Source organism: Strix aluco, chromosome 1, assembly GCF_031877795.1.
Source record: "Strix aluco isolate bStrAlu1 chromosome 1, bStrAlu1.hap1, whole genome shotgun sequence".
Lineage (NCBI taxonomy): Eukaryota > Metazoa > Chordata > Aves > Strigiformes > Strigidae > Strix > Strix aluco.
Window position 1 is genome coordinate 130,046,560 of NC_133931.1, and position 27,551 is coordinate 130,074,110.

Here is a 27,551-nt window from a genome sequence, read left to right on the forward strand (position 1 = left end):
TTTGTAGCTTGATAGAGAAATTAAGACCATTTAGCTTGGGTGTGGTGTGCACGCAACTCTCAGTGGGGGCATTGTGGTGCACCATTCTGGGCACATTGCCCAAATGAGAAAATCTAGAGTCTTGCACCTAAATACAGTATTATAACAATAAAGTATACTGTTTGTTTATAGGTATGAATGATAAACTGTTACCTTCATGGAAGGTACTTGGGTCATTCTTCATACCAGTGCAGTGTTGAGTGCCGTGACCTCTGTTCATTTTCTTTTCGTTTTGTATGGTTGCGATTATGTGCTAAAGCTTTAACGTAAGTAAACTGTAGCTAGTGTTTACAAACTGAAGTTCTGCTGTATTACTGTAAAGTTTAAACCAATGGGTTCTCCTTTCCTGACTTAAATAGAATGTGTCTCTTCCAGTTTGAATCGACAGGACTGGGCCTCAGTAGCAGCAGATTACGCACCACACTGAACAGAATCCAGGAGAGTCTGATTGATCTAGTAAGTACTTGGATTTTGTTAATGCTTAGTGAAATAGAGGTCTGTGTAGGAAATTCAGGAATTGTATTTCATCGTGGCTTTCAGATTTTTCTCTTCATATACAGTGTGTGTAATGACAAAAGCTTGGTCTGATGGCGTATCATGATGTAGATATCATTATTGTATGAACTAACTTGTTTCTAATATACAACAAAACTAGTTCAATAGCTTTTGTTAGATGTAATGACAAAATTATGTATTTAAATCTTATAATGTATTACAGTTCATGTAATAAAGAGAGGCATTCTGGTATTACCCTTATTAAATGAGACGTTTTATTAAAAAAAAACCAAAACAGCATAATAGATGACTCATTTTTCTTCAGTAAAGGAATAGCAAACCAGTAAGCTGTCTGGAAGATCATTCACCTTACAAGATAATAGTAGTATATTAAGGCCTTTGTTAAGTCATTTCTGAATTGTGGGGAACTTTCCCTGATGTATTTTATAGATTATATCCCATTGGCCACTTCATGAGTTATTTTCAAAATGAGAAAAGTAGATATGGTGCTTGTGTCACACTGGTAGTAGAAAGTGAAGAAATTTTCTAACAGTATCATAAAAGGCTTGTATAGTAATTAATACCATGGATGCTGCAGGAAGGATTTATTTTCTAAGGCTTCTGCCTTAGAAAGAAGTAAAAGACAGATGCTCTACTCTTGACTTTCACAAGGATTTGGCACTCCACAGAACTGTACGTTATGTGTTTTATATTGAATCCTAAACTGTTATTTCAGAGAAGCTTCTTAAAGGGTTTTGGGGCCATTTCTTAGAGAGTCACTAGAGGGAGCATACAATAACTAAAAACCCCTGGCCTTTATAAAACAGAAAAAGGCTAGTCGTATTGATATTCATCTCAAAGGCAGTGTATTCAGAAAGAAAAATTAATTCTAGGGAGATCTTGCAAAGGAATCAGTTAAAGATTATGGAAAAATGACAAGTTATGGAATTAATTTTTTAAACTGACTCTGTAGTCACAGTTCCTGACAGTACTTCACAGTCTTGCATTTTTTATCGTCAAAATAATTAAAAAAAATAAAAAAATTCTAGGTGTAAATTGGAAAAATAACAGGACTTCTTTTTCTTCTTCAGTCATTTAACAGTGCTGTTACAGATAATGTTAGTGTCAATTGAAATTAATAGCTATGTTCCAGGTAAGATTTGAAAAGAGGAAGAAATGTTAGCTAACTACTATTAACTTAAAGGCTTTCCATGAGGTTATTAATATCTTATGAACTTATGCTCCTCTTATGCTATAAATGGAAACTTTTTGCTTTTTGATTCATGAGGAAGAAAAAAAGTCTTCTGAGTATTTTTATTGTTTGCTTAGTTTTAAGAGTTTATGAAAGTTGAGATTAATCTTTACTGTGTCATAAAATGGGTATTTCTCATGACTGTATGGACTGTTCTGGACTGTTCCCAAAATCCTCCTCTCGTCTCAGATAATTGTAAATTGCTTTCTGAAAATATTCATGTTTGTGTTGTGAGGTTCAGTCTCATGGCCTTTTGGGAATTTTGGTTTTTTGCATTGTCTTCTATTCATGGTAACTTCATTATGGACTATCGTTTCTGTCACATTTCAGTTCCTGATAGCAGCATCTTTCAGTATTTTATTCTCATAAAGATAGTCTGAATCTGACAGTTCTGAATCTGTGGCTAAGGCTCTGCCAGAATTGCGTGTAGATCAGAATAGTTCCTCTAATCTGCCAGAGCCTGTGATGGTTGATCTCTATGATCTATGTCAACTCTTCAGTAATTTAGGCTGGATCATTCCTACCTTTCCTCTTGGACTTTGTCCAAGAATAGTTAGAGGGTTTAGAGGCCATCTCCTCCAGCTTTTTGTAGACTTTCTGTAGTTCCTGTTTGCAACTGAATTAGTGCTATCTAATTTACATCAGATACCTTTTAGGATACTACTTTTATTATTCGGCTGGATTTTAAGCTTCCTTTGTGAAGAAAAAAGCAAAGTGGAAGGGGGTTCCATTTCTGGCAAAGTAAAGCCAAGCTGCTCTAACGTTCTTTCTCACATCTTTGTAGCATCTTCTGTATGAAGAGTATGGAGGTCGATTGGAGATGTTCCCAATAGGACCTTATGGAACTGCTCTATTCCAAGTTTATACTTCCCTATTATTACAGTGCAAGAACTGTGTGCCCTTTTAGTACCTACTGTACTTACAGTATACTCACCATACTTGAGAGAGAAGTACTATCCTCGTTTTCAGTTGGACCACTGAGAGATAGAGAGTTGGGTTTCTGACTCAGAGCCACTGAGCAAAAAAGGCTGCAGCAATTTAAAGCGCTTCCTCTCCTCTTCCCTGCATGCCTCCTCATGCATCACATACCCCCTGCTTCTGCTGGAGGGTCATTGTCCCCTCTAAGCAGTACTCAACTATAGCTGAATCACTTCTCTGTTTTGCAATCTAATACTTCATAGCAAAGCCAATTGTACTTTATAAACTGCAGAAAATCCACCTGCAGTTTAGATTAATGTTTTAGACTGTGAACAGGAAATAGCTGAGATATGAACATGCCTTCCAGTCATGTTAACTTCACCATAGGGCAATAATGTGACACCTCAGCTGTGATACATATTATTCAAAGTCTATATGCTGCTCCTACACTAATATAATAATAAACATAGTGAACAAAAAACCCCAAACAATAACCATCAAACCTGATGACTTCAGTTGGAAGTAAAAGTGCCCCCTCCTCATAATTATGATACAAAAACATGTTTGTAACTTGGATGTTTTGTATGATGTAATCCAAATTACAATGATGAAGGGACTTAACTCTTTACTAGATTGACCAAGCATGTTCTTTAGGCACTACTGCTTTAAATATGCTTCCTATTTAAAATAAATACACCAGTAATGAGGTTTTGTCCAGGTATAGCTTTTGTTAATCTCTGCGCTGCTAGTATTAATACTAGTTTAAGTATGGTGTGTAATTTCTTTTGATAGGTAAATGAAATAGGTTTAGTTAAAAAATTTAAAAAAAGGGGCCTACTGATTTGCTTTCTTATAGTAAATTATGTGGAAGTGTTCTGGGAGCTTACAATGATTAACCAGTTTTCTGTGTCTGAGCTACTTGTAGGCTAATTCACAGAATCACAGAATCAACTAGGTTGGAAAGGACCTTGAAGATCATCTAGTCCAACCATTAACCAAACGCTGCCAGTTCCCATCTACACCATATCTCTCAGCGCTATGTCAACCCTACTCTTAAACACCTCCAGGGATGGGGATTCCACCACCTCCCTGGGCAATCCATTCCACTGCCTAATAACCCGTTCTGTAAAGAAATACTTCCTGACATCTAGTCTAAACCTTCCCTGGTGCAACTTGAGGCCATTCCTTCTTGTCCTATCGCTTGTTACTTGGTTAAAGAGTCTCATCCCCAGCTCTCTGCAACCTCCTTTCAGACAGCTGTAGAGGGCAATGAGGTCTCCCCTCAGCCTCCTCCAGACTAAACAACCCCAGTTCCCTCAGCCGCTCCTCGTACGACATGTGCTCCACACCCCTCACCAGCTTCGTTGCCCTTCTCTGGACACGCTCGAGTAATTCAGTGTCCTTTTTTGTAGTGAGGGGCCCAAAACTGAACACAGTAATTGAGGTGCAGCCTCACCAGTGCCGAGTACAGGGGTAAGATCCCTTCCCTGTCCCTGCTGGCCACGCTATTTCTGATCCAAGCCAGGATGCCATTGGCCTTCTTGGCCACCTGGGCACACTGCTGGCTCATGTTCAGGCGGCTGTCAATCAACACCCCCAGGTCCCTCTCTGACTGGCAGCTCTCCAGCCACTCCTCCCCAAGCCTGTAGCGCTGCTGGGGGTTGTTGTGGCCCAAGTGCAGCACCCGGCATTTGGCCTTATTGAACCTCATACAGTTGGCCTTAGCCCATCGCTCCAGCCTGTCCAGGTCTCTCTGCAGAGCCTCCCTACCCTCAAGCAGATCAACACTCCCACCCAGCTTGGTGTCATCTGCAAACTTACTGAGGGTGCACTCGATCCCTTCGTCTAGATCATCAATAAAGATGTTAAACAAGAGTGGCCCCAAAACCGAGCCCTGGGGGACACCACTTGTGACCGGCCTCCAACTGGATTTAACTCCATTCACCACAACTCTTTGGGCCCGGCCATCCAGCCAGTTTTTTACCCAGCAAAGCGTGCGATCATCTAAGTCTCAAGCAGCCAGTTTCGCCAGGAGAATGCTGTAGGAAACGGTGTCAAAGGCCTTACTAAAGTCAAGGTAAACTACATCCACAGTCTTTCCCTCATCCAATAACCGGGTCGCCCTGTTGTAGAAGGAGATCAGGTTTGTCAAGCATGACCTGCCTTTCATAAACCCATGCTGACTGGGCCTGATGCCCTGGTTGTCCTGCATGTGGTGTAAGATGGTACTCTGGATGAGCTGCTCCATCAGCTTCACGGGTACCGAAGTCAAGCTGACACGCCTGTAATTTCCTGGATCATCCTTCTGACCCTTCTTATACATGGGCGTCACATTGGCCAGTTTCCAATCTGTCGGGACCTCCCCGGTCAGCCAGGACTGCTGGTAAATGATGGAAAGCGGCTTGGCGAGCACCCCAGCCAGCTCCTTCAGCACTCTTGGGTGTACCCCATCTGGTCCCATAGACTTGTGTGTGTCTATGTGATGTAGCAGGTCACTGACTCTCTCCTGGATTGCGGGGTGGTCGTTCTCCCAGTCTCTATCATCTGGCTGAGGGGGCTGGATTCCCTCAATACAACTAGTCTTGTTATTAAAGACTGAGGCAAAGAAGGCATTAAGTACCTCAACCTTTTCCTCATCACTTGCTACCAAGTTTCCTTCAGCATCTAGCAGGGGATGGAGACTCTCCCTGGTTTTTCTTTTGCTGTTGACATACTTATAGAAACATTTCTTGTTGTCCTTGACTGCTGAAGCCAGATTAATTTCCAGCTGGGCTTTGGACCTCCTGATTTCTGCCCTGCATAGCCTCACAGCCTCTTTGTAATCACTGTGAGTGGCCAGCCCCTTCCTCCAAAGGCTGTAAACTCTCCTTTTCTCCTTGAGTTGCAGCCAAAGCTCCCTGTTCAGCCAGTGTGGTCTTCTCTGCTGCCTGCTCCACTTAGAGCACCTGGGGACTGCCTGCTCCTGAGCCATAAACACTTCCTTCTTAAAGAGTGCCCAGCCTTCCTGGACCCCTATACCCTTCAGGACTATCTCCCAAGGGATCCTGTCAAGCTGGTGCCTAAACAAGACAAAGTCAGCCCTTTGGCAGTCCAGGATGTCAGTCCTGCTTAGCCCTTTCCTGGCCTCTCTAAGAATAGAGAACTCTATTATTTCATGATCGCTGTGCCCTAGTCATCCTCCAACCGCCACATCATCCACCAGTCCTTCTCTGTTCACAAGGAGGAGATCCAGCAGGGCACCTTCTCTGGTTGATTCTCTCACCAGCTGTGTTAGGAAGTTGTCCCCCACACATTCCAGGAATCTCCGGAACTGGTCACGCTCTGCTGTGTTGTATTTCCAGCAGATGTCTGGGAAGTTGAAGTCCCCCACAAGAACAAGGGCAAGCAATCGTGAGACTTCACCCAAGTGCCTATAGAATATTTCATCCACCTCTCTGTCCTGGATGGGTGGCCTATAGTAGACTCCTACTACAACATCTGCCCTGTTGGCCTTCCCCCTGATTCTAACACAAAGACACTCCACCCTGTCTTCACTGCACTTGTATTCAAGGCAATCATAACAGTCCCTAACATACAGTGCTACCCCACCGCCTCTCCTTCCTTGTCTATCCCTTCTAAAGAGCTTGTAGCCATCAACTGGCGCGCTCCAGTCATGGGAGACATCCCACCATGTTTCTGTGATAGCCACAACATCATAATTTTCCTGTTTCATCACAGCTTCGAGCTCCTCCTGTTTGTTACCCATGTTGTGTGCATCGGTATACATGCACTTCAGATGGGCTGGTGTTTTGCCCCCTTCCCCCTTCAAATTTAGTTTAAAGCTCTGTCAATGAGCCCAGCTAACTTCTGCCCCAAGATCCTCTTCCCCTTCTGGGACAGGTGCATCCCATCTAACACCCAGAGGTCTGGTGCCCTGTATACCAACCCATGATCAAAAAAACCAAAGCCCTGATGGTGACACCAGTCTTGAAGCCACAAATTCATCTGCTGTGTTCTTCGGTGTTCATCCTCATCCATCCCCCCAACTGGAGGGATGGAGGAGAACACAACCTGTGCCCCCGACCCCTTGATCAGTTTCCCCAAGGCCCTGAAATCTCTCTTCATTGATTTAATACTTCTCCTGCTAATGTCGTCGCTACCTACCTGAAAAACCAGAAGAGGGTAATAGTCCTTAGGTTTGACTAGAGAGGGGAGTCTTCTTGTGAGGTCCTATTCAAAAGTATAAAAAGCACTTTGAGTATTTGCTTTAAAGTTGATTAGGGTGCAGTTTCATTTCTGAGAGGTAAGATAACAATATGACTTTTAAAAATTTGTTTAGCTACGTTGCACTGAGCTTCATAGGTGTATCTGAACTTCCTATTCAGGCCTTTCTACAGCTAGTACGAAATAACTTCAGTACAGATTTCTGCCATGCAGCAGCTTCAGAGCAAATAATTTGGATCCTCCGGAAATAGCACTCTGCAAGCTGTGTTTCATTCATACCAGCAGGATGTATTAAAAGGAAAACACGGGAAGAGAAGAGTGAAAAGGGGAGGACGAAGTGCTACTGTTTCAGCCTTGCTTATAATGATAAGGTGCAGTTTTGATTAGGCCAAACACATTGAAACAAGTGTCTGTTTCTGAGCTACCGATGTCTCCTCACTGACAGTTCCCCTGAGTGGGATATGTAGAGATACCTACACACATTTGGTTCTTGTGTTTGTCACTTCTACAGGAATGTGTTTTTGCAACAGTAATGATGTTCATATTAGTCCACTGAGACCAGTAAATCCCCAAGTAGGTACAAGGCATCAATCAGATTGATGTGATCTATGATAACTGGTGATTTGGAAGAGAAATTTCTACTTCTGATTCCTTGCTTTAGCTGTCTCTAAGCAGCTTCCTTGTCTTCACAAAATGTAACTTAGTCATGGTACTGCCATTACCTAGATGTTGTTTGTGAATGTCCTGTGTATGCAAATAGCTGCCTTGAGTGATACTGCTGCTTCCAAAAGTGAGATTTTGGGGGCAAATAACCATGGAATACTCATAAATATTTCATTGCAAACTGGCTTGCTCAAATAAAACTGAGATTTAGAATGAAGTTTGTTGAGTTACTGTGACTTGCAGCAGTAGAAAATAAATCACTGTGGTATAGTATATAAGCACTGCAATGCAATGTATAGAAGAGTAGATGGAAGGAATCAGTAGTATAAAGAAGTATTGGTTAATGTGTTTTAGAGTCTGTCTTTAGCTTTTGGACTCTTTCCCCATAAAGTATATAACTTTTGGCAGAGACAGTAAGTTAGAGATTGATGGTGCAGAGATGGAAAATGTAGATTTTTCAGCTGTACAAATAAGATAAGGAATAATGGGAGGAACAACTTTTTTCTTCATGCCTGACTTTCCAGCCCATTTTGGCTTTGACCCCTTGATGCTGTGGAATGGTACGGTCCAGTTATGCTGGTCCCATTTCTGGAAACAAACAATTCAGTTTTACTTAAAATGTCACAGCACAGTCCTGCGTTACTTGGTGTGGACATGTACCATGTTACGTCCTGGTTTGGCATAGCAATGGCAAGCTCTGGAGAGTCTAGGCTGTGGAATTTGTTACTTGACATCACAGGGCCCAGCACAGGATGCTGCTTCTAAAAGACATAGCTAAGCTCCTCACTGAAATGGTAGTTGTGAACTGTGATTCTTGGTGAGGTTTTGTTTGGCTGAAGATAATTTCTGCAACTTTTACAATCCTCGCTTGGTCTCCTGCTCCTTCAGAGGAGAAAAAAAAAGCCTGAAGAGAAAAAAAAACCAACACAAAACAAAAGACAATTTGTGAGGGTTTTTTTCTTCCTCTTCTTGAAAAGATTTGTACAACATACATAATGACAATGTTTAAGGTGTTGTGTGAATTGCTTGTCAAGGGAAGAGAACTCTGTGTATACAAAAGAAAGTTCTGACATGACAAGCACTTTGAAAATATGCTAGGGCTTCTGCAGCTGTTTTGCTTCCTCACGTTATTCATTTAGAGCTTTTCATACAACTTTTTTTTTGTTTGATTGTATTACCCAAGTAGACTGGAATGATTTACTGAAGTTTTCTAGCTTACTTCTGGGTTTTGGGAATTGCTTTGTCTCTCCTCGGACAGTCACTGAACCATCTCATTTTAGTCACTTCAGACTCTTTTTGCTCGGCACCGAAAACTTGTGGCTGATTGCTAGTCCTGGAGGAGTGAAGGTGTCCGCAGAGTCACAGCTTAGCACCTGGGAACTGGCAGCAGCTCCTGAAAATCTTTCTTTGGAGAAGAAAAATGCTGCAGTAAAAATGTGTGTGACTGGACCAGATTTGGTTACATGTTTTTGTAAGGTAACGCTTCAGGTTCCCAACAGTGTAGTAGTGGGTGTGCTTTTCTGTGGAGGCTCATTTTATATTTGTTTTTTAAAGCATAGCTAAAGACTCATTTTCTCAATTGTCTATAAGCACATAGTGATTCCCGATAGAGGCCCTACTGCGTTAGGTTAGACAGGATAGTAAATAAACTTGGTAACTGTTGGTAATTTTTTATGCAAAAAGTCTGTCATTTAACTTTGAACACTAAGAAATAAATGGAATGCAAAGATCCCAGAAGTTTCTACACAGATTTTATTGAAGTCTGTTACTGAAGCCAGTGGGACTGACCCAACTGAGGTCTGGGGCATGCCTGTTTTGTGGCAAAGAGCATGGAGGATCCACACTTTCGAAATCTGAAGCCTCATGCCTACCTCAAGGCGCTGCTGATCAACTCAGCCCTGGGGCTGGTGCGAAGTGCGTGCATTGGTGAGCTTGGGGATCCCTTGCGCAGCACTTACAATGCTGTAAAGGTATCGCTTGCCTACAAAGGATTATAAATAAATAGAAAATTGATAACATAGTTTCTCAAGATGGTTTGTTGTTTGGTTTTTAATTATCTGCTCTCTCAAAGTGTGTTGAGTGGTGATCATGGTAGTAGCTTACATTATTTACATTTGACTGTTTCCTAAGGGCTGAGTCAAGATTACCTGCTTTGTAAGCTTTGTGCCCCTCAGTAAGAAAATGCTAATCTTTCAATTTAAAAATGTAGTAGGAGTATTGACAAGTACCATTTTAAACCTTAATGCATTTATGTCATATTCAAAAAGCACTGTTACCCTTGAATGCGGTATGGTTTTACAACTGGTTTTACCTGTGGTTTTCAGCATCAAGTTTCAAGAACTGTTAGGGATGTGTAAGTTGAAGGGGGAGGGGAAAAAACCTGACTTGTTGCTTTCAGTACATTTCTTCTAATAAAAAATTATTGTATATTATGCAACTACTTGGAGTTAGTTGAGTTCAGACAGCCTTTGAATACGATAAGGGGTTCTGCTTTTTGATCAGTGTTTATTTTCTTGTACTCTATGCTCATAATATTATAGAAACTATCAATTACAGTTTCATAATCAGAGATGATAGAGCTATCCTGTCTTAGGTAAACATCTGTGGGCAGTCTGCTTTTCCTTCTTCATCAGCAGTGCACATCAAGATCTTGGTAACAGTGTTGGTATGTCAGAACTGCTATAGACTGTTTGACTGCCTTACCCTTTTCAGATCGTCTGTTTTTTTCCATGACTTTCAAACACCACTTATTCCTTGAAGATCAGTATTTCTTCAGTAGCATTTAGAGGTATTGCCATTTGCTCGTAGCAGAATCAAAACTAAAATTGTTCCTATTGTGTATGTATATTAAAACAATTCTAAAGCTAAAGTCTTATGCAAAAAATGTTAGGTCAGGAGAAACTCAGTTTTGAGAGATCATTGGTTATTAGTGTGATCTGCAAAACTTTGTGTGCTGGGGACAAGTTGTGGGGTTTACTGTTTTTTGTTTAAAGTTAGTGAAAGTGGATGATTATAATTAACTGTTAACGATCTCCACCATAAGTGGCAGATAATTGGTTATTTTGGTCATAAATTCTGTTTGGATAACTGAAATAAATACATGTTTCTGAACTCACAATGAGATCAGGCCCCTTAAAAAGGTTTTTCTTGCAAATTGCATGTCAAACTTTTGACTTAAATAATTAGATTAGGTAGTTCATACTTCTGATTTAGGTAATTAGATTATAGTCTCTTCTTCCCACTAAGATGGAAGGCTTAACAGAGGTTTGCCACTGGGTTCAGCCAAACTATTGAAATGAAAGTATTCTCTTGTGCTAGGAGACATTTTTTGGAGGAAGAGATTGAAGGAGAGGCTTGTTCCTTACACAGATGTATTTATTTTTTTCTTCCTATTCATTAAAGAATTTCTTCATGGGAGTAAACAATTAAGTGCTCAAGTAAAATACCCAACAATTAATCAAACAATATCACGCTCAAGCTTATTTGATACCTGTTGTTTGCTAATACGTGCCTTTCTGTTGTAAAAACGCATTCCAGATGAAATTTAATTCAAAGATAGATATCGCATAAAGATACTTCCCAAAGGACACACTATAGTTCAAACTACTGTTATTAGCAACCCTTAAACAGGTAAAGCAGTCATAAGCCTGCTTTAACGTTTCTGTATCCTGATATTTTCAGGCCTTTATAGCAAAGCAGCTTTTATAAATAATTGCTAGTTGTGTATGCCAATCATGTGTAGCATTAGAAAACTCTGTTCTTTTCCAATGTCAGTATGAAGGAGTTAGACCAGAGAAAACTGAATAGATAAGACCTGCTGTAAGGTGTCTACATGGAACGCTGGTTAACCTGTACTGCTGTGCCTACTGCAGTTGATTTCGTTATTGTTCAGATTCGTTTGGTGCTTTTGATGAAATGTTTTTTGGTTTTGTTTTGGCTTTTATGTTTTTGGGTTTTTTTTAATCACTGTGGTTTTTTACCTGTTTGGCAAGGAAGGAGAAAAGCAATTTGCATCAGTTCCACACGTACCTTGAAATTATTTTATCAAATCTGTATTTTGCCCCGTTTGCGTACAGGGATGTTATGTGGGCTGTAATACGTCTTACATATGTCACAATTCTGCTCTATCAGCAAGACCTGCTTCTCTGACACAGAGAAAAGCTAAGCAAGTTCATTCTGCTTTGCTATTGCTCTCTGCACGCTTGGTGCTGGGTGCTACAATATGTTCTCAGTGTAACTTGGCATTTCTTGAAATTAAAGTTAGTCTGGCTGCTATTTAATTTCCTGGCTTCTACTCTTCTCCTCCTGACCCTCCTTCTCCTCCCCTTCTTGAGATTGGCATCTTTTTACCTACTTTCAGTTTTATGAGACTTTACTTGTTCTCCATGGGTACTCAAAGGGAATCTCTGACAAAGATTGTCTTGTAGATTTTCTTAAATTACTGGAAGGGTTAACATTAACAAGTCCAGCCCATTGCAAAACATCTGATTTCTTTAAATAGTCTGTAGCCTTTTTTCCTGTTCCAGCCTGCATGTTTTGCCCCATTATTGCTGCTTTCAGTCAGTAGATCATTTCTGTTAATGAAGTCTAGAGTCAAAAACACATGCATCACTGAGGCCCTTTCAGAATGATCTTGTGCTTTTCTTGGGGGTTGGCACACTAGCTGTTTCCTTGGGCTTCCTTTTTACTATCAACATGCTTTTGCGGTGCCTGTTTTTTTAGAACAAGTTAGGAGAATGAAATGCTCCTACTGTGTTTGGCCAGTGTATTTGACTCCCTAGTTGAACCCTAGCATATCTTTGACTTAGCCAGTTGTCTCATGTACATTTTGTGTCTTCAGGTGCAACGTGATTTTGGCGTTTAAAAGGTTCACAAGGTATCTACCTTGATGGGAGGCAGTGGGGTAGAAAAAAAGTTATTTAAAATGCATCTCAATACTGACGAGACAGTCTCCTTTGAAGTCTTTATAATATTTGATTTTTGCATAATTTGTTATTAGTCTTTGAAAAAAACAAAGACGCTTAAATCTTTAACACCAATACCCTTCCCCCAGCTATGTGGCTTACTGTCTCTCCTTAGAATAGAGAATTGGTTGGTGAGCTATGGGTTTGGATTTTTATCATGTGTAAACATTTTAAAGCTGCTCATTTATTTTGGTTTGGTTTGGGTTTTCTGAGAATGACATGAAGTGAAAAAGAGAAGGAAGATAAAGAGTGGATTTTGATAATTAATCAGCGGTGTCTTTGGCTCAATATTTTTAGAGAATTGACTGTTATGCCTAGATGACTAGATGTTATTACCTGTGTGCAGTATACTTGTGGATGCGCTGGGTAGGTATCTTCAAAGCTGCCTGAAAGAGGTCACGTGAGTTTTAGCAAATATCCAGGCCTTTGGCCTTGCTTATCCATTCTGAGACTCGGCAGAATGCAAACTTCATGGTATTGTGAAATGTCTGGCCAGTTTAATTGCAAGTTTATCTGGCTGAATGTGAACACAGATCAGAGCAAAGGAAATTCATTTTTTGTATAACATAGTGATGTGGCTAGCCTTTATAATTGTTCCCACGCTCGGTGCAACTGTATCTGATACATTTACCATAAGCTTCTTTTAGACGGTTTATCTTCTGCTCATTGATCTATTTCTGTGAGATCTTTTAACACTACAAATGATGTGTTGAGGGTATTGCTCAGTCAGCAGTCTTTGTTTTTAATGTCAGAATTTCTGTGGGGATCCTTCAAGACTCCCTGATTTATCCACTTTCTGCTTCTGTAACCTATTACAAAATTTTTTAGAAGTCTGAAGATACTTTCCTCACCCTTGATAGTGAGAACTCCACTTTCCCAGTCTGCACTTTGTTCCATCTGCTGTAGCCCATTTTTATGTTTGTGTTTGACGTCTTCCGGAGACACAGAACTGAAAGAGCCTTTCTGACTTAGCAAATCCACCTCCATGTTGCCTTGGGCTGTTACATTACAGGAGGCAACTGTCAGCTAAAATCCAAGATAGTTAAAGTGGAACTTGTGATTTTTTTTTTTTTGTTGTTGTTCCTCCACACCTCAAACCATTTTTAACAATTTGGACACTATTATGTTCCCAGTTGTTTTATAGTCTTAATGTCACTTTTGGCTTGGCTTTCATCCAAGCAGTAAACAAATTCTGGTGCTGCTTTGTCTATAGCAGCAAAGTTTTGATCTTTCTGCTCATTCTGTATCACTTAAATTCTCACAAAGTCCTTACACATTTTGACATGATCAGTTGTCACCCACCCTGCCTTTAATTGCTGTGATGTAACCACAGTGGGTCTGTCAGATATTTTGCCACCAGAGTAACCTCCCTGTTGTTGTTCCCCTTTTCACCCGATCATCTGTGCAGTACCTTTTCTCTTGGCTTTTCAAGATCTACAATATTCTTCCTTATCTCAATCCTGATATTTAGAATGAGTTAGACCACCACTTAGTTCCATCAGTGTTTCTAGTGCTCACTGCTCTCCTTTTCTTAAGCAAAACTGTCTGAAAAACATGTGAATAGCAATTACTCCATTTTGTGTCACTCCTCACAGTTGTTCTCTGCTGTGAAGCCTCAAAGAAACTCCTGGTGACTGTTGTGGTCAGCCTGAGTCTATTTTTCTTCCTCCTGTTCCTGAATCTTTAGTTACTTCACTGCAATTTCCTCTCAATTTATTTCTATCTCCAGTTGGGGAAAAAAAAAGCAAACCACAAACTGGAACCGGTTTATTTATTATCATGTTTTTGGCTTCATCTTTGTCCAGTTTTATAGCAACCTGAGAATTATGCTAATTTTTTTTTTGAGTCCAACCATAAGTGTCATGTTTAAGCATTATTGAGGTCATACTGGTTGTGTGTTCATACATTGCTTTACAGCAGGCATGTTGTGTAGCTGATCTTGCTTTTGAAGAAATTATTTTTACCACTACTTTGTCACTGTGTTAGTGCCTAAATTTATTTTCATTTCATACAAATAGGCTGATTTGTTGTAGCCCCTGTCTGGCTACAGAGTTTCTATCCCCAGGGTCATGGAAGACTCTTACTTAAGAAATCAGTGCCATATCATGCCTACCTTCTTCATGTTCTGGGTTCTGTATCACCTTTGCTTTGTAGCATTTCTTGTATGTTTAAAGCCTGTGTGTAAGCAGTAAGCACGGTATGAGTAATTAATCTAAAGACAGAACTATGTTTATGTTTTCATGTCCTGATACGGTTTTGGCAAATAGCTAAGCTTCAGAGGGTGTCCATTTATATACCTACTTAGACCAATATGACGCCTCTGGGAATTTCTTCCTTCTGTGATTCTTCTTCTAGCTGTAACTTGTACTTACATTCCTCAAATGTAGAGGTGGGGTTTTTCCCTCTTTTTTTTTCCTTTCTTTTTTTTTCTCTTTTTCACGCTCCCTGGTTTCCTGCCCACTGGTTTCCCCCCCCTGCCCCTAGTTTCTCCCCTCAATTCCACACCATTCCATTTTCTTCTACCTTTTTTTTTTTTTTCTGGTTTTAGTTGTTTTGCTTTTTGTTGGGGTTTTGTTTTGTTTTGTTTTTAATTTTGCAACAGGGCATTGGTGTAACCTGTTTCTTATTACAGATTCTTTTCCTTGCTTTCTACAGTCAAGATGTCTGTAGGATGGAAGTTTTCATGGAATGAGAACTTGGTTAAAAACATGATTTGTATTTTACTTAAGTTAGCCACAGCTCACATAAGCGGTAAAGCCCGTGCATAAGTAATATTCCTTTGATTTGTCTCCTTATTTGGTTGCTGTCAGATTGAAGATACTAGCTCCAAGGATGAGAAGTCAATCTCCCAGTAGGCAGTTGGGCTAAAGTCTGTATGGTGCAGTAAGAAGTTTGTTTTCTGTCTTTTTTTTTTTTCCTCTGAGACAGATATTGATCTACATGATGGGGGTTTTTTTCACCTGCCTGAACACCACACTGTTCAAATAGAAACTCTACGGTTGTCTTTTGATTCAGTCTTGTTTTAAATTGTACCTTGGAATTAGAAACATTCCTTAATCTTATCTGTTATCAGAAACTGCTCAGCTGGAGTCATTCTTGCTGGTTTTGTGGGGTTTCAGTTGTTTAATTCTTTGTTTTAGGAGGTCTCTGCTGATCCCACAGGAACTCTCACAGCTGCTGAAGAGAGAAAGGAGAAGGTGCCAAGCCCACATCTCAGTCATCTTGTAGTTTTGACTTCCGGCAATTCGCTGTACGGTTTGGCGGAGAGAGTGGTGGCCACGGAATCCCTGTAGGTTATTTACTGTACACTGCATTTAGTGGTCACTGCAAGCTATAGATTGTTTAAGAGATTGTGATTACAAACCAAAACCTTCTTGAGAGGTCAAAAATTTCTACCTCTCAATGTGATTTTAAATATGAGTGACAGAGGTAATTTCTTAATTAAAGGTATTAGGGCCTAACCATCTGATCTAACCACCTGTAAGCACAAGCAATGAAATTTTACTGCAGCTGGTCCGGTAATGTCTGACTGTACAAGGCCAAATCTAATGGAAAAAAGTTTAAATTAAAGAGGCTAATGGCAATATTTAATCTGTATGATTCATCTAAACCTTATATTAAGTACTTAAATGGTGATGGCTGAGACTCGAAACTCTTAGTTCATATTGGTTTGCCTTGGACTGCAGTGTTCTTTGCAATGGGTAGAAGCGTACCTGTGAAGAAGAGCAATAAGAGAATAACGAGCAAGTAACGCAGAACTTACAAAGTGTTTTTTATTTGGTCAAAATAATAATAAGAGTCAGATAGAAATTATTTTTTTTCACACACAAGATGACACTTAGAGATGAGAAGTTCATTTTAAAAATATATTTTCAAAGGAGCTCATTTTCTTTTGCATTCATTTATGCTTAGTTAGAAATGTATTTCTTTGTTACATCGTTACTAACAAATCCTACTCCTGAGAATATGATCTTACATTCTCTCTTTTAAAGATTTGCTAGTATGTAAGTAATGAGGAATGTTATTTTGAAAGTCTGACATTTATTAATATTAATGTTGACTGCCCTGCACTATGGAAATTATGGGACACTTGTCCACTGACTTTACTAGACTGTGGATCAGACTTTTGCAGTGTATCCTGAGTAAAATAGAAATATGAGTTATTGATATTTAAGCCTTAGTCTCTTTATTCAAGCATTTTCTTGTTTGCAATCATATTTTAAATTTGTCAGAATTGAGAATACTTGTTGATATGCTGGCATGAAACTGATACAGTTCTTCTCAGGACTGAATTTTCCAAGGTTACATATCGTTATTGCAAAATACGTCAACTGGAAAGTAAAAGTTGTACAGAAAGATGCCAAATGTTGCATTTGGTTCACAGTAAATTTTCTTTGCTTTCAAAGGGTATTTCTGGCTGAGCAGTTTGAGTTTCTGCAGCCTCATCTTGATGCAGTGATGCCAGCTGCCAAGAAACCTTTTCTTCAGCAGTTCTATTCTCAGGTCAGAATTGTGTAATTCACAGCTGTTTTTTAAACAGAAGATTTCAAACTTGTACAATATGATGCAAATACTTGCACATAGTAGTTATATATTGCTCTTATTAGCCAGAAATTTACTGTATTGAATTTTATTTGTATTCTGTTTCAGACAGTGTCAACTGCCAGTGAACTACGTAAACCAGTTTATTGGATTGTTGCTGCTAAAGCCATTGATTATGAACAAATGCTGCTTCTCATGGCTAATGTGAAATGGGATGTGAAGGAAATCATGTCACAACACAATGTATATGTAGATGCTCTTTTAAAGGTGAATACTTTCTGGGAAACAGTGTGCTAGAGTTTATATGAACATCAAATTACTGTAATACTTCACTGAAACTGTTAAAGTAGCATGGTTAGAGCCATACAGCATCCTGACAAATGTTGTTATTGTAAGGAGGTCTGTCCAGAATTTTCATTATTCTTGCTGCTAGCAGATTGTTTTCAGTGATAGTTTTTTGACTAACATGGAGGGTGAAAGTGACCACAGAAGTTTAATGAGTTTCATGTCTTAAGTCTTGAATGGTAGATAAATGTGTAGTAAATGGAGTAACACTGAGGAAAATCCAGTGGCCTGAGATAGTGCATTTTTTTTAACAAAGGCTGTTTGCTGTTCCGCATAATTTTAGCAGTTGCCTTTGAGATGTATCATAGAGGCTATAGGTCAAACCAACATCAATAATGACCGTGCACTATCTAATTGAAGTTGCTATATTTAGAAGTGAGCATTGAAAAGGAAGGTGAAAGGGAAGGTTTTTCTTCCAACTTCTCAGTTGCATTCAATAGAAGTGGTTATACTTTGCTGTGTTTTATGGCATACAGAACCAGTTCTTGGGAGAATCCCTCTCTCATCCTTTTATATATGCCTAAATGATATTTGTAAAGGTCTTTAGAAGGAATTTCTGGTAGTGGTAGAATTATACTGATTCTCACAGAGAAACTGAAAATTTTATTTTAAAGATATGTGAAGTATGTATCACAGGAAAAGTTATGCACCTGTGTTGAATAACAGTTTTGATTATACCTTTGTACTTTGTAGCTGTTCTCTGCTTTAGAAAAAGATCAATGCAGAGAAGGGAGAATCTGATAAAGGATATGTCACTGCACTGAATTTGTCTGAATCTTTGTGATTACCCTTCTTTATTCTGCCATGGTTTTTTGAAATCAGTTTGTACTTAGAACATTTGGTCTCTGCAGTAGAACTTTTTTCCTTTTGTGGATGTGCAGCTGCTGCTGAATTTGCTTCAGGACAATCAGGGCTAATACCATTTAAAACCATTTCTGGCCTTTACATTATATAGGTAATAATAGTTGCTACAGAAGCTTTTAGATTACTGTTAAGCAATTAGTGATTTGCTGTGTACCCTGGGACTCCAGAAGTGTCAGATGTAAGAACCATGTTTAATGTAATAACCAACTAATTTTAGCCATGTGCACACATACGCAAAATTCTGTACTCACTCATAGTATGTATGGAAGCAGATGAAGTGGGGAAAGAGGATTGTTCAAGAAATTCATTAACACAGAGTGTTAGGCATCTTAATCTTCAGGGGAGTGAGTTGTATGCTGGTTAAAGCATGCCGCTGTGATACCCTGCTTCCTCTTGCCAAATTCCTCTTTCAAAAAATTTGTGTTAAACACCAGTTATTTGGTCAGATACTAGGTTAAATTGGTTACTGAGATTCCCTTCTGATTCTCTTCACGTACTGAATTTTTGGTGAGGGGAAAAAAAGGAGGAAAAAAAAAAAGGAGGAAAAAACCACCTAGATTAACAGCCTTGGAATGAAAGCACTTTGTTGGACAAGTATGGTCGTAATAGGCTGCAGTACAAACTGCTTTTGCTTGTTACACAGAGCAGTTCATTATCAATCTGCTTTATATTTAAGTCATTTGATACTTTTTTTAAACGATAGAGGCGTTAGTCACTGGCAGCAGATTTCTATTTCACTTTATGTAAGTCACAAAATGTAGCAGTAATTACATGCAGTTATGACTAGTTTGTCACTCATAGTAACAGCTCAAATCCATCCAGGCTGTTCATGTTTCAGGTGGAAACAGGTGCCTTCCCTCAACCTGAATTGTTATGTAGCGTTGCAGTGTACTTCTAAACTGTTAGATTTGGACTCTTGTCAGTAGGTGCTCTTAGCTCCTTTTAAAGCACCAAGGAACTATCTAATGCAAAAGGTTGAAGAATGAAAAGTGGTTACAATATTTCTGAGGTTTTCTTTGAAAGCTTATGGGGCAGGTATCTAGAAGGGATAAAGAGAGGTTGTGGAAGTGTTCAAGGCCAGGTTGGACGGGATTTTGAGCAACCTGATCTAGCAGAATGTGTCCCTGCCTATGGCAGGGGGCTTGGAGGTAGACGATCTTTAAGGTCCCTTCCAACCCAAACTATTCTATGATTCTATGATCATCACTGGATTTTCTTCAGTGGCTTTAAAAAGTTGAAGATGAGTTTAGGGAGTGAGGCAACGAAAATGGCATTTGAAGTATTAGCTACTTGGTTAATTTTCAGAGGTGTCAGTTTCAGAGAACTACACCTCTGGGCGACAGAGCAGTATTTCCTTTTTTTAAAAAAAAAATACTGAGGTAATGTTGTGAATGATATACTAGAAAGTGGTATGCTTTCTACTTTACACATTAACCTTGTCTCCACAGTCTGTGCCTGTTAAGCTTTTCTACTCTGCTTTTATTTTTCAGTATTCTCTTTCACGTGCATTTCTAATTCTTTGTTGTTGTTGTTAGGGATGTATAGAGTATGATCCCTTTTATGCTAAACAATGATCTTTCATGTTACATCAGGAATTTGAAGAATTTAACAGAAGGTTGAACGAGGTGTCTAAGAGAGTCCGTATTCCACTGCCTGTCTCCAACATCCTTTGGGAGCACTGCATACGCTTGGCCAATAGAACTCTCGTGGAAGGGTAAGTAGTTCATTGAAGTCTTGCTTTTGGGTGAATATGTCTGTAATGCTAACATCTATTTTATGGCATTAAAAGTTCTAATTTTGTAGTGCACTTGTGCTTCTGGGGAGCCTAAAAAATATCAAGGCTTAACATAGTCCTTAGCAGTTGTTTGATGGAGTCTGGTACAGTATTAAGCCTAAAGGGGATGGTCTTGCACCTAGATACTGCTGAAGAATGACACTGAGTGTTTTATTGAAACATTCAAAACAACATAATTATGTATAGTACTCTAAGGTACTAGTTGAAAACTGCTACACCTTCCTCATCCCTCCCTCTTAATTGGTGTGCTAGTCTCTTCAGAGTCAACATTGTAGCCTGAGTATTGTAGTCTTTTCATCCACTGCATTTATTTTTGTGTTCTTGTCCCCTTGCTACATATGTCTGGGCTCTCATCACAACTTCTTCTGCATCATAGAATATGTGCTGTCTTCCACTCCTTCTGCATATGTTTTCATATTTCTTTTCTGGTTATCATTACCCTATGCACTCCCTACTACCTATTTTACTTCTTTCCATCCCACTCTCCTGCTGTCTGTTCCAGTTTAGGACCTCAACAGAATCATTCTTCTCCAAGTGTTAGCTGTCTATTGAGGATCACCAGCTTCCACTGCTTCCATCAAGTCATCATTTTTAAACTCATGCCGGTTTCTTTTTGTGCCATCATCCTTTTGCAGTCTCTTGAGAGATAAGTTTCATCTTCAGAGAGACTAAATTCAGCCATGACCTCCCTGTGGCTTCCCAGTTCCTTCATATGACATGTGACCTATACAACTATCTTTTCTTTTTGAAATTTTATTTCCCACTTATGTCTCAAATCGACAGAGGTGGAACAAAAGCATCTATCTTCTCTTCCCCCTGTCCCCCTTTCAAGTGGATAACACTGTCAGTCACTATCAACCTCCTCTGCCTCAGCCCTTGTGCCTGTTTTGGATTTGTTTCTTTGTCTTACTTCACAATCTTACTCATCTTTTGTGACTTCAGTGTTCATGAACCACTTAATTCTTAGCTCTAAAGATCATCACTCCTATGTCTTGCTCCATGCTGCAGTTTTGGTTCACACTTGTGGCTTACCATGAAACTCTTTCACCTTTCACCTAAGCATCTCGCTGACTGGTCAGAGTGAACTGGGAATACTTTGCTGATATGATTTGTCCTGTGCCCTTTCTTAGAGTGTAAAGAGCACTCATTATCATCTTCTCTCAAATATCTGCCTGTAATTTCTCATTCTTGCCCAGTTCTTTTTTTCTCACGTATCTTGTAGTTTCTTTTGCTGCTGGGGAAAGTGAAGGAAGGTATTCTGAACAGCTGACTCTCTGAATACCTTCATAACTTCTTGCATCCCTGAATTCCATGAAGGTGTGGAATTAAAAACGATGAAGAAGGTATTTCTCCTCCAGTCAGCCAGTCAACTGAATTGCTCTTATCAAGCTCTTTGAGTGAAGAATCATCTCCAGTACAGTCAGCCGTATCCTTCTTTAAATTTTGTCCTGCCCTGTCTCCTAGTTCTATGTTCTCTCTTGTTTCCCATCTGGCTTCTTGAAGTGCTTCAGTACGTCCTATTGAGAATCATCATCCAATCTTCTACGGAGCTCCAGAGGGCTTGTGCCTTGGTCCCCTCTCTTTTTGCCTCTGTTATTTCTGCATATTCTTTCTGTGTACTAACTGTAAGGTGCAATTTCTTCTTATTCTTAACCTGATTTTGCTGTGTATCCAGTTTCAGCTGCATGTTTCTGCTGCCTCCTTTGCATCAGACCTAATAATCTAGGGACTGTATGATAATTAGGATCAACTTCATGAACCAGTGGAAGACTGATTTGCTTTAAATTTGGTACAAGGGAAGAGTGGAAACAGTGGGACATGATTGTTGCTTGTGGCAGCAGCCTGTGGGTGGGCTTATAAGACAGCGTGCCCCAGACCAAAGCTTTTTGATTCCCTGTACACAGCTGAAATTGACACTGTTAAGGGCATTGCAGTGTCATTTCCTTTGATCTTGACAAATGCAGTTTCTTATCCGTTTGAAAAACTGCAAAGATTGTTTTCCTCATTTGTTGCCTATTACCCCACTGTAATCCTTCCTGGTATTACCCTGCCCTAAGCTCATCTGCTGTCTCTTCTTCTTTGGGCTCAAACCTGTCACCAGTTTTCTGTCAATCTATTCTCATTATAAAATTAACCTCTCACAGAGATTAGCCAGTGCTGCCACCCTGTATCCTCTGGTGGTTCTGGATGTTCTTGTACAAACGGATTTTTGCCTTTGTCTGATGCTGCCACTATTGGTTTAGCAGGCTCCAGGTGATCATTTCAAAAGCTGCCGTGTTACCTTTCAGACTTCAGTGGTCATGATAGCTTGACTAAAGCCACTGTCTAGTGTGCTGATCAGCATTGATTTAATTTCATTTAATCCACTTCTAGTAAGTCATTCAGTGTAGCATTTTTAGTGGCTTTTGGCAGGGGGTGGTGGTGGGTTTTTTAAGTATTACTGGGTACAGTGCAGGTCTGTTCTATCAGTGGGGCTAAACCATATTATACTACTGCAAATAAAACTGCATCAGACATCCTAAGAGGAGGTCTTATCTGCTTTTAATTTAAAACCATAATTATGTGTCTTCTCAAGGTTCAAAGGTCTATGTTAAACAACTTTGAGAAGTAAGAATCATTTTTATTTCCTTCTAAGTTTTACTTTCCACTGTGTTTCTCTTTTCAGTTATGCCAATGTAAAGAAGTGCAGCAATGAAGGACGTGCCTTGATGCAACTAGACTTTCAACAATTCTTAATGAAACTAGAAAAGTTAACAGACATTAGGCCAATTCCAGATAAAGAATTTGTGGAGACCTACATTAAAGCATACTACCTAACAGAAAATGACATGGAACACTGGATAAAAGAACACAGGGTAAGAGTTAAATTTGCATTCTTTTACTGTCTGTTGAAAAAATTCACCATGATGATAGAATCATGCTAACAGCTATAAAATTGTCAATGCTTCTATGTGTTAAAAATGAATATGTGCATATATATGTATATATTAATTTATTATAAAAAAATCTGTATGGGAAGCAGTGCAAATATAAATGTGTGTGTGCATGTATACATTCATTATATTTATTATCATATGAGGTTAGTATATGTTTGTACTGATTGAACATCTGATGACTGGAAGGATGAATAAGCCAATCACATCCACCTACTGTATCAAGAAATGTAGAGAACTAGAGCAAACTAAAGTTGAAAAAATCTGAGTGAGTTCGGAATATGCCAAAGATCATCAAGAAGTACAGTTTGAAATCACACCATGAAGTTTTAGTTTGTCTTTAGGAGTAGATTGCGGAAACTAAGTTGTAAGGCACAATGGATAAGAGTAATTGTTTTTTCTTTCTTCATTTAATAATACTGAACCAGGATCAACATTGCTCTCTGAGATAAGTCTTCATTTATGTTTTGAAAGCATTTAGCATGCTTTCATGATAGCAAATCGAACAATTACAGTAGGACTGTGTAAGTAATGGTCACATGCTGTTGGAGCTGCCCATTGTTGAAGGGAAAAGTCTTTCAAAAAGGAGCACTTTGAAGAATGTATTTTGGGATTACTTTCAATCCCACTAGAAATGGATGAAAGAAATAAGTCTTTAATATCATTTTCCTTGTTTTACCTGGAGCCACAAGAGAGATTGAACTGTTGTTTGTTGACCTACATGGAAAAACTCTTGCTTAAACCTACTGGTGGAAGATAGATTTGGATAGTCTTAGGTATAAAGGTAGTACTGGCAAATGTGGTGTTTTGACAGGTGTTAAGAACTCTTGTCTTAAATACTTGCCATTTTTTTCCTCCTTTATTATATACTGAAATTAACATTGTTTGGAGACCCTGTAGACAGAAGCTTATTGGAAATGAGAAGTCAGAATAAAAAAGTTTATCGACTTTTGTCACAGTTTGCTTAGAAAAATTTTTTTGTGTTAAAAGCTTATTCCATTTGCATAAATATTTCCCACCACACCTCCCAAAGAATGGAAAATACATAAAAAATTGATTTATATACATCTGTATTCACAGAATTACTTTCTGTGAACTCATTCCAACACTACTAAAGTCGTAAGCATTTTCCATTATAATCTGCCATGTAGCAAAATACAGTTTTGTCCTCTGCCTCAACTATGAAAACTATCGAGACCTGACTTAACTACCACTTTAAATCTTCCATGTGTACTGACTACTTCTATCAGTTGAGAAGTCCACAGTGTGCATGTGTGTGTTTTCTAGTTTTCTATCTTTGTCTGGTGTTTTATTCTGCCATAACATGATCTGCTTTTATTTGCCAGGAATATTCCACTAAGCAGTTGATCAATCTGGTGAATGTTTGTCTGGGCTCCCACATCAACAAAAAGGCAAGACAGAAGCTGCTAGCTGCTATTGACGACATAGACAGGCCTAAAAGATAACTGGAGAAAGCTACTTTCCTTGTGATTTGTACCTTTTTCTGTGTTCATGTGAAGCATGCAGACAAATCTGTCAGGGTAATGACAACATTCTCTTAAAAACATTGTGCATGACCTTTCTTACCAGCATTGGAGACACTCTGAAGCAGCATAATGTTCTAAAATATGACTTTTCTAATCTGTGGAATTCTTTTCTGTTGTATTTCTTCTTTTTCTTGTTTTTGTTTTGTTACTTGCCCTTAGTAAAGGGCCACTGTTTGTGTACCATTGGTGAGCTGTATATTTTGCAAAACTGTATACTGTAAGTAAAATCAAAATCAGAGAGAAACACATTGGCTTAATATATAGTTGATGCTCTTTTTTAATAAAAGGGCTACTTGAAAATATTTCTTTCCTCCCTGCTTTCACCCTCAGAAAATGTGCTTTATTATGGACCAGTGTAAAATGAAAGGAAATGTACAATATTTGATCGATATATCTTGCATGTGGATTAAGAGTGCAGATCAACTACTCTCATGTTAAAGCCTCTCATCTTCATATGTATTTAAAAATGTCTGTTTATTTCAGAATTAAGTTAGTCATATCGAAATGATTGACTTCAGATTAATAGAAGATAATAAATACTGTACACTAATACGATTTCTTTGTGAGACTTTATTTTCCTAATTCAACAATGCAAAATGTAATTTACAATAGAAATTAGTACTGTTCCTTTCATATCACTTCTCTTTTGTCCCTCTGCCAGTCTTACCTGTTCCAAAGCAATAATGCCAGGGAATAGAAATAATGGGTTTTTTGCTGAAGTTTTGGATTGATACTAAGATAATCTTACTATTTCCTGCTCTGCTGTAGACACCCTGAGTGATCCTGAGCAAAGCAAAATTGCTTGGCTGTGTATTTGTCCTAGAAATCGATTTGTCAGAGTATCACTGACTCCACTGAAGTTTTCAGGTTTGCCTTTGGTTTTCATAATGTAAAGTTTTAGATTTTTTTTTTTATTATTACACAGTAATCTTTTTGCAGTGCTCTCAGACCTTTTAAAAAGAAACAGTACTAGTACTGAGCTAATAGGTAAAATAATTTACATAAGCTACAATGCACTAATGTATACAACATGGTAGATTCTCAGTTTCAGGTTCATACTTGCGACTGTACTTTCAGTTCAGATATGGGAGAATCAGGATTTAGTGAATGATAGCAGTACGTAGTGACAGAAAATTACCCTCTGGAATCATTATAATTGCTCTTTTCTGTAGCTTAATTTCCTCTTCAGAATTGGACTGAGCATCATTGTGTGAGTTCAATGAAAGCTTGTATACAGTTTTAGAAGAATGATAGAATTTACATTTTAAATATTGACTGTGTAGTATTCAGCTCCCTCGTTCATCTACATTTTAAAGGAAATAAGATTTAAACAAAATTTAAGTCCTTTCTTTATTGACCATGCTGTCATGCTGAGTTCCATTTAAAACTTGTTTGGTGGCCTGTCAATGTGTATGTTGAAGCTGAATCACTTACCCTCATTAAAAAGGGGGTTCAAAAAAGGAAAAGTATAACTCATTTTGAAAGCGGAGAGTTTTGTGTCAGTGTATCTGCCCCGAAGTCAGATCCTGAACAAGAGCTCTCAGAAGAAATAGAAGCATGTTGGAGACAATTAGTGTAAAATCTGTTTCAATTTTCTTCTCATGGATGAAATAAATTTAAGTATCTTTACCAGAGCTTTGGTGAGCTGAACACATGGTTAATTTCTCCTGAACTACTTAGGTTGCTGTAATTTGATTGCTTACCGAAGGGTAGGTGTATAAGCACTGATTGGAATGTAGGGTCAAGGAAGAAGGTGAGCAATTGCATGAATCAGTCAGGCATAATTTTTTGTAGTGTATCTATAGTTTGACTTGTTATTTTTAAGTAAGCCCCCAAATAAAGGCATGTGTAAAATGCAGTGTTAAACCTGTGCAGCAACTGCTTGTTCTTCATTCATACATGCCTCACAAATTAGTATATTTTTCAAGGGAACCTCCCCTTGCTGCCCAGGATTGATGCTAAGGGAGAAGCTACATAGCTTAATGGCCTATATATGCTCTCAGATACGTGATTTAACTTTCAGGTTGCTCTATGTGGCGTCAGGAGTTGGACTCGGTGATCCTCATGGGTTCCTTCCAACTCAGGATATTCTATATGACTTGGCCCTGAGTGACTAATGAAGCCAAGTTTTGGCTGAATGTTGAATTATTAACGTACTAGGGGTCTGTTTGATAGTTTCCATCCTCTGGTATGAGAATTCTTTACAAACCATTGATTTTTTTGAGCATTTCTGTACATCTTCATTCTCCTATGGAATAAGAAGTCTCTTACACTGCTTTTTCTGCAATAGAGAATATGGCTTAAATACCCTTTATGCTTTAGATGGGTGTTTTGGAATACTCTAATAATAGATGACAATTTCCTTCAGTTTCTAAGGAGAATGACCAGCACTACACAGCTGGGCAATGCATCTGTCAGTCCTTCTTTAGCCTAATGAAGAGTTTAAATCCTGTTCGCCAGACAATGAGTACTCTGATATTTGCTAAACTCAGCTGGAGCATAGTTGAGGCAAAGCCTATCCTTGCCCTGATCAGCATACAACTGGCTTTTCTACGGTCAGCTTCTCTCAGTTGTATCTAATGGTGACGCAGTTCTCCAAAGCAGCAAAATGGGGAGAAGCCAACTGATCGATTGCTGTGACCCTGGTGAAAGATTCAAGTCCTTACTTTGGTGTAGTTTTAATTATTCAAAGCAGAATGGCATTGATGGGAAAGACTATCTTGGATCAGCAGTGCTTCAGCTGATGGGATATGCACAGAGCAGCCCCCGGAGGTGTAAATTCAAGTGCCTGATCTGGGTAGGGACCTGAATGCTCCATGATTTCAGATGAGTAGCTAGATTTCCAGGTAACTGACTGTTCTGGGTTCCGTTGTTCCCACATAGGAGAGAGTCTTCCCATGTGTAAAATAAAAGCTTGGCTTTCTTCTGATCTGCAATGGGAAAAACTAGGCCCTGGCCAGATCTGCTTTAGCAAACCCTGGGTGTGGGGTG

General features: G+C 39.0%; 1 protein-coding gene across 2 annotated transcripts in view; it reads left to right on the top strand.

Moving 5' to 3' along the window:
- The window catches only part of VPS50 (VPS50 subunit of EARP/GARPII complex), a 97,185-nt gene extending 72,070 nt beyond the window's left edge, over positions 1-25,115 (top strand). Inside the window, exons 22-28 of one of the 2 annotated variants that reach the window (XM_074835732.1) lie at positions 415-495; positions 15,675-15,823; positions 16,941-17,037; positions 17,185-17,343; positions 19,878-19,999; positions 22,746-22,935; positions 24,360-25,115. In XM_074835732.1, the coding sequence (XP_074691833.1) occupies positions 415-495; positions 15,675-15,823; positions 16,941-17,037; positions 17,185-17,343; positions 19,878-19,999; positions 22,746-22,935; positions 24,360-24,479 (918 nt within the window). In that variant the 3' untranslated portion in view covers positions 24,480-25,115. Of the gene's footprint in view, positions 1-414; positions 497-15,674; positions 15,824-16,940; positions 17,038-17,184; positions 17,344-19,877; positions 20,000-22,745; positions 22,936-24,359 lie in introns of those variants that run through there. The other variant, XM_074835748.1, reaches the window with a different exon arrangement.
- Positions 25,116-27,551: the final 2,436 nt, after the last annotated feature.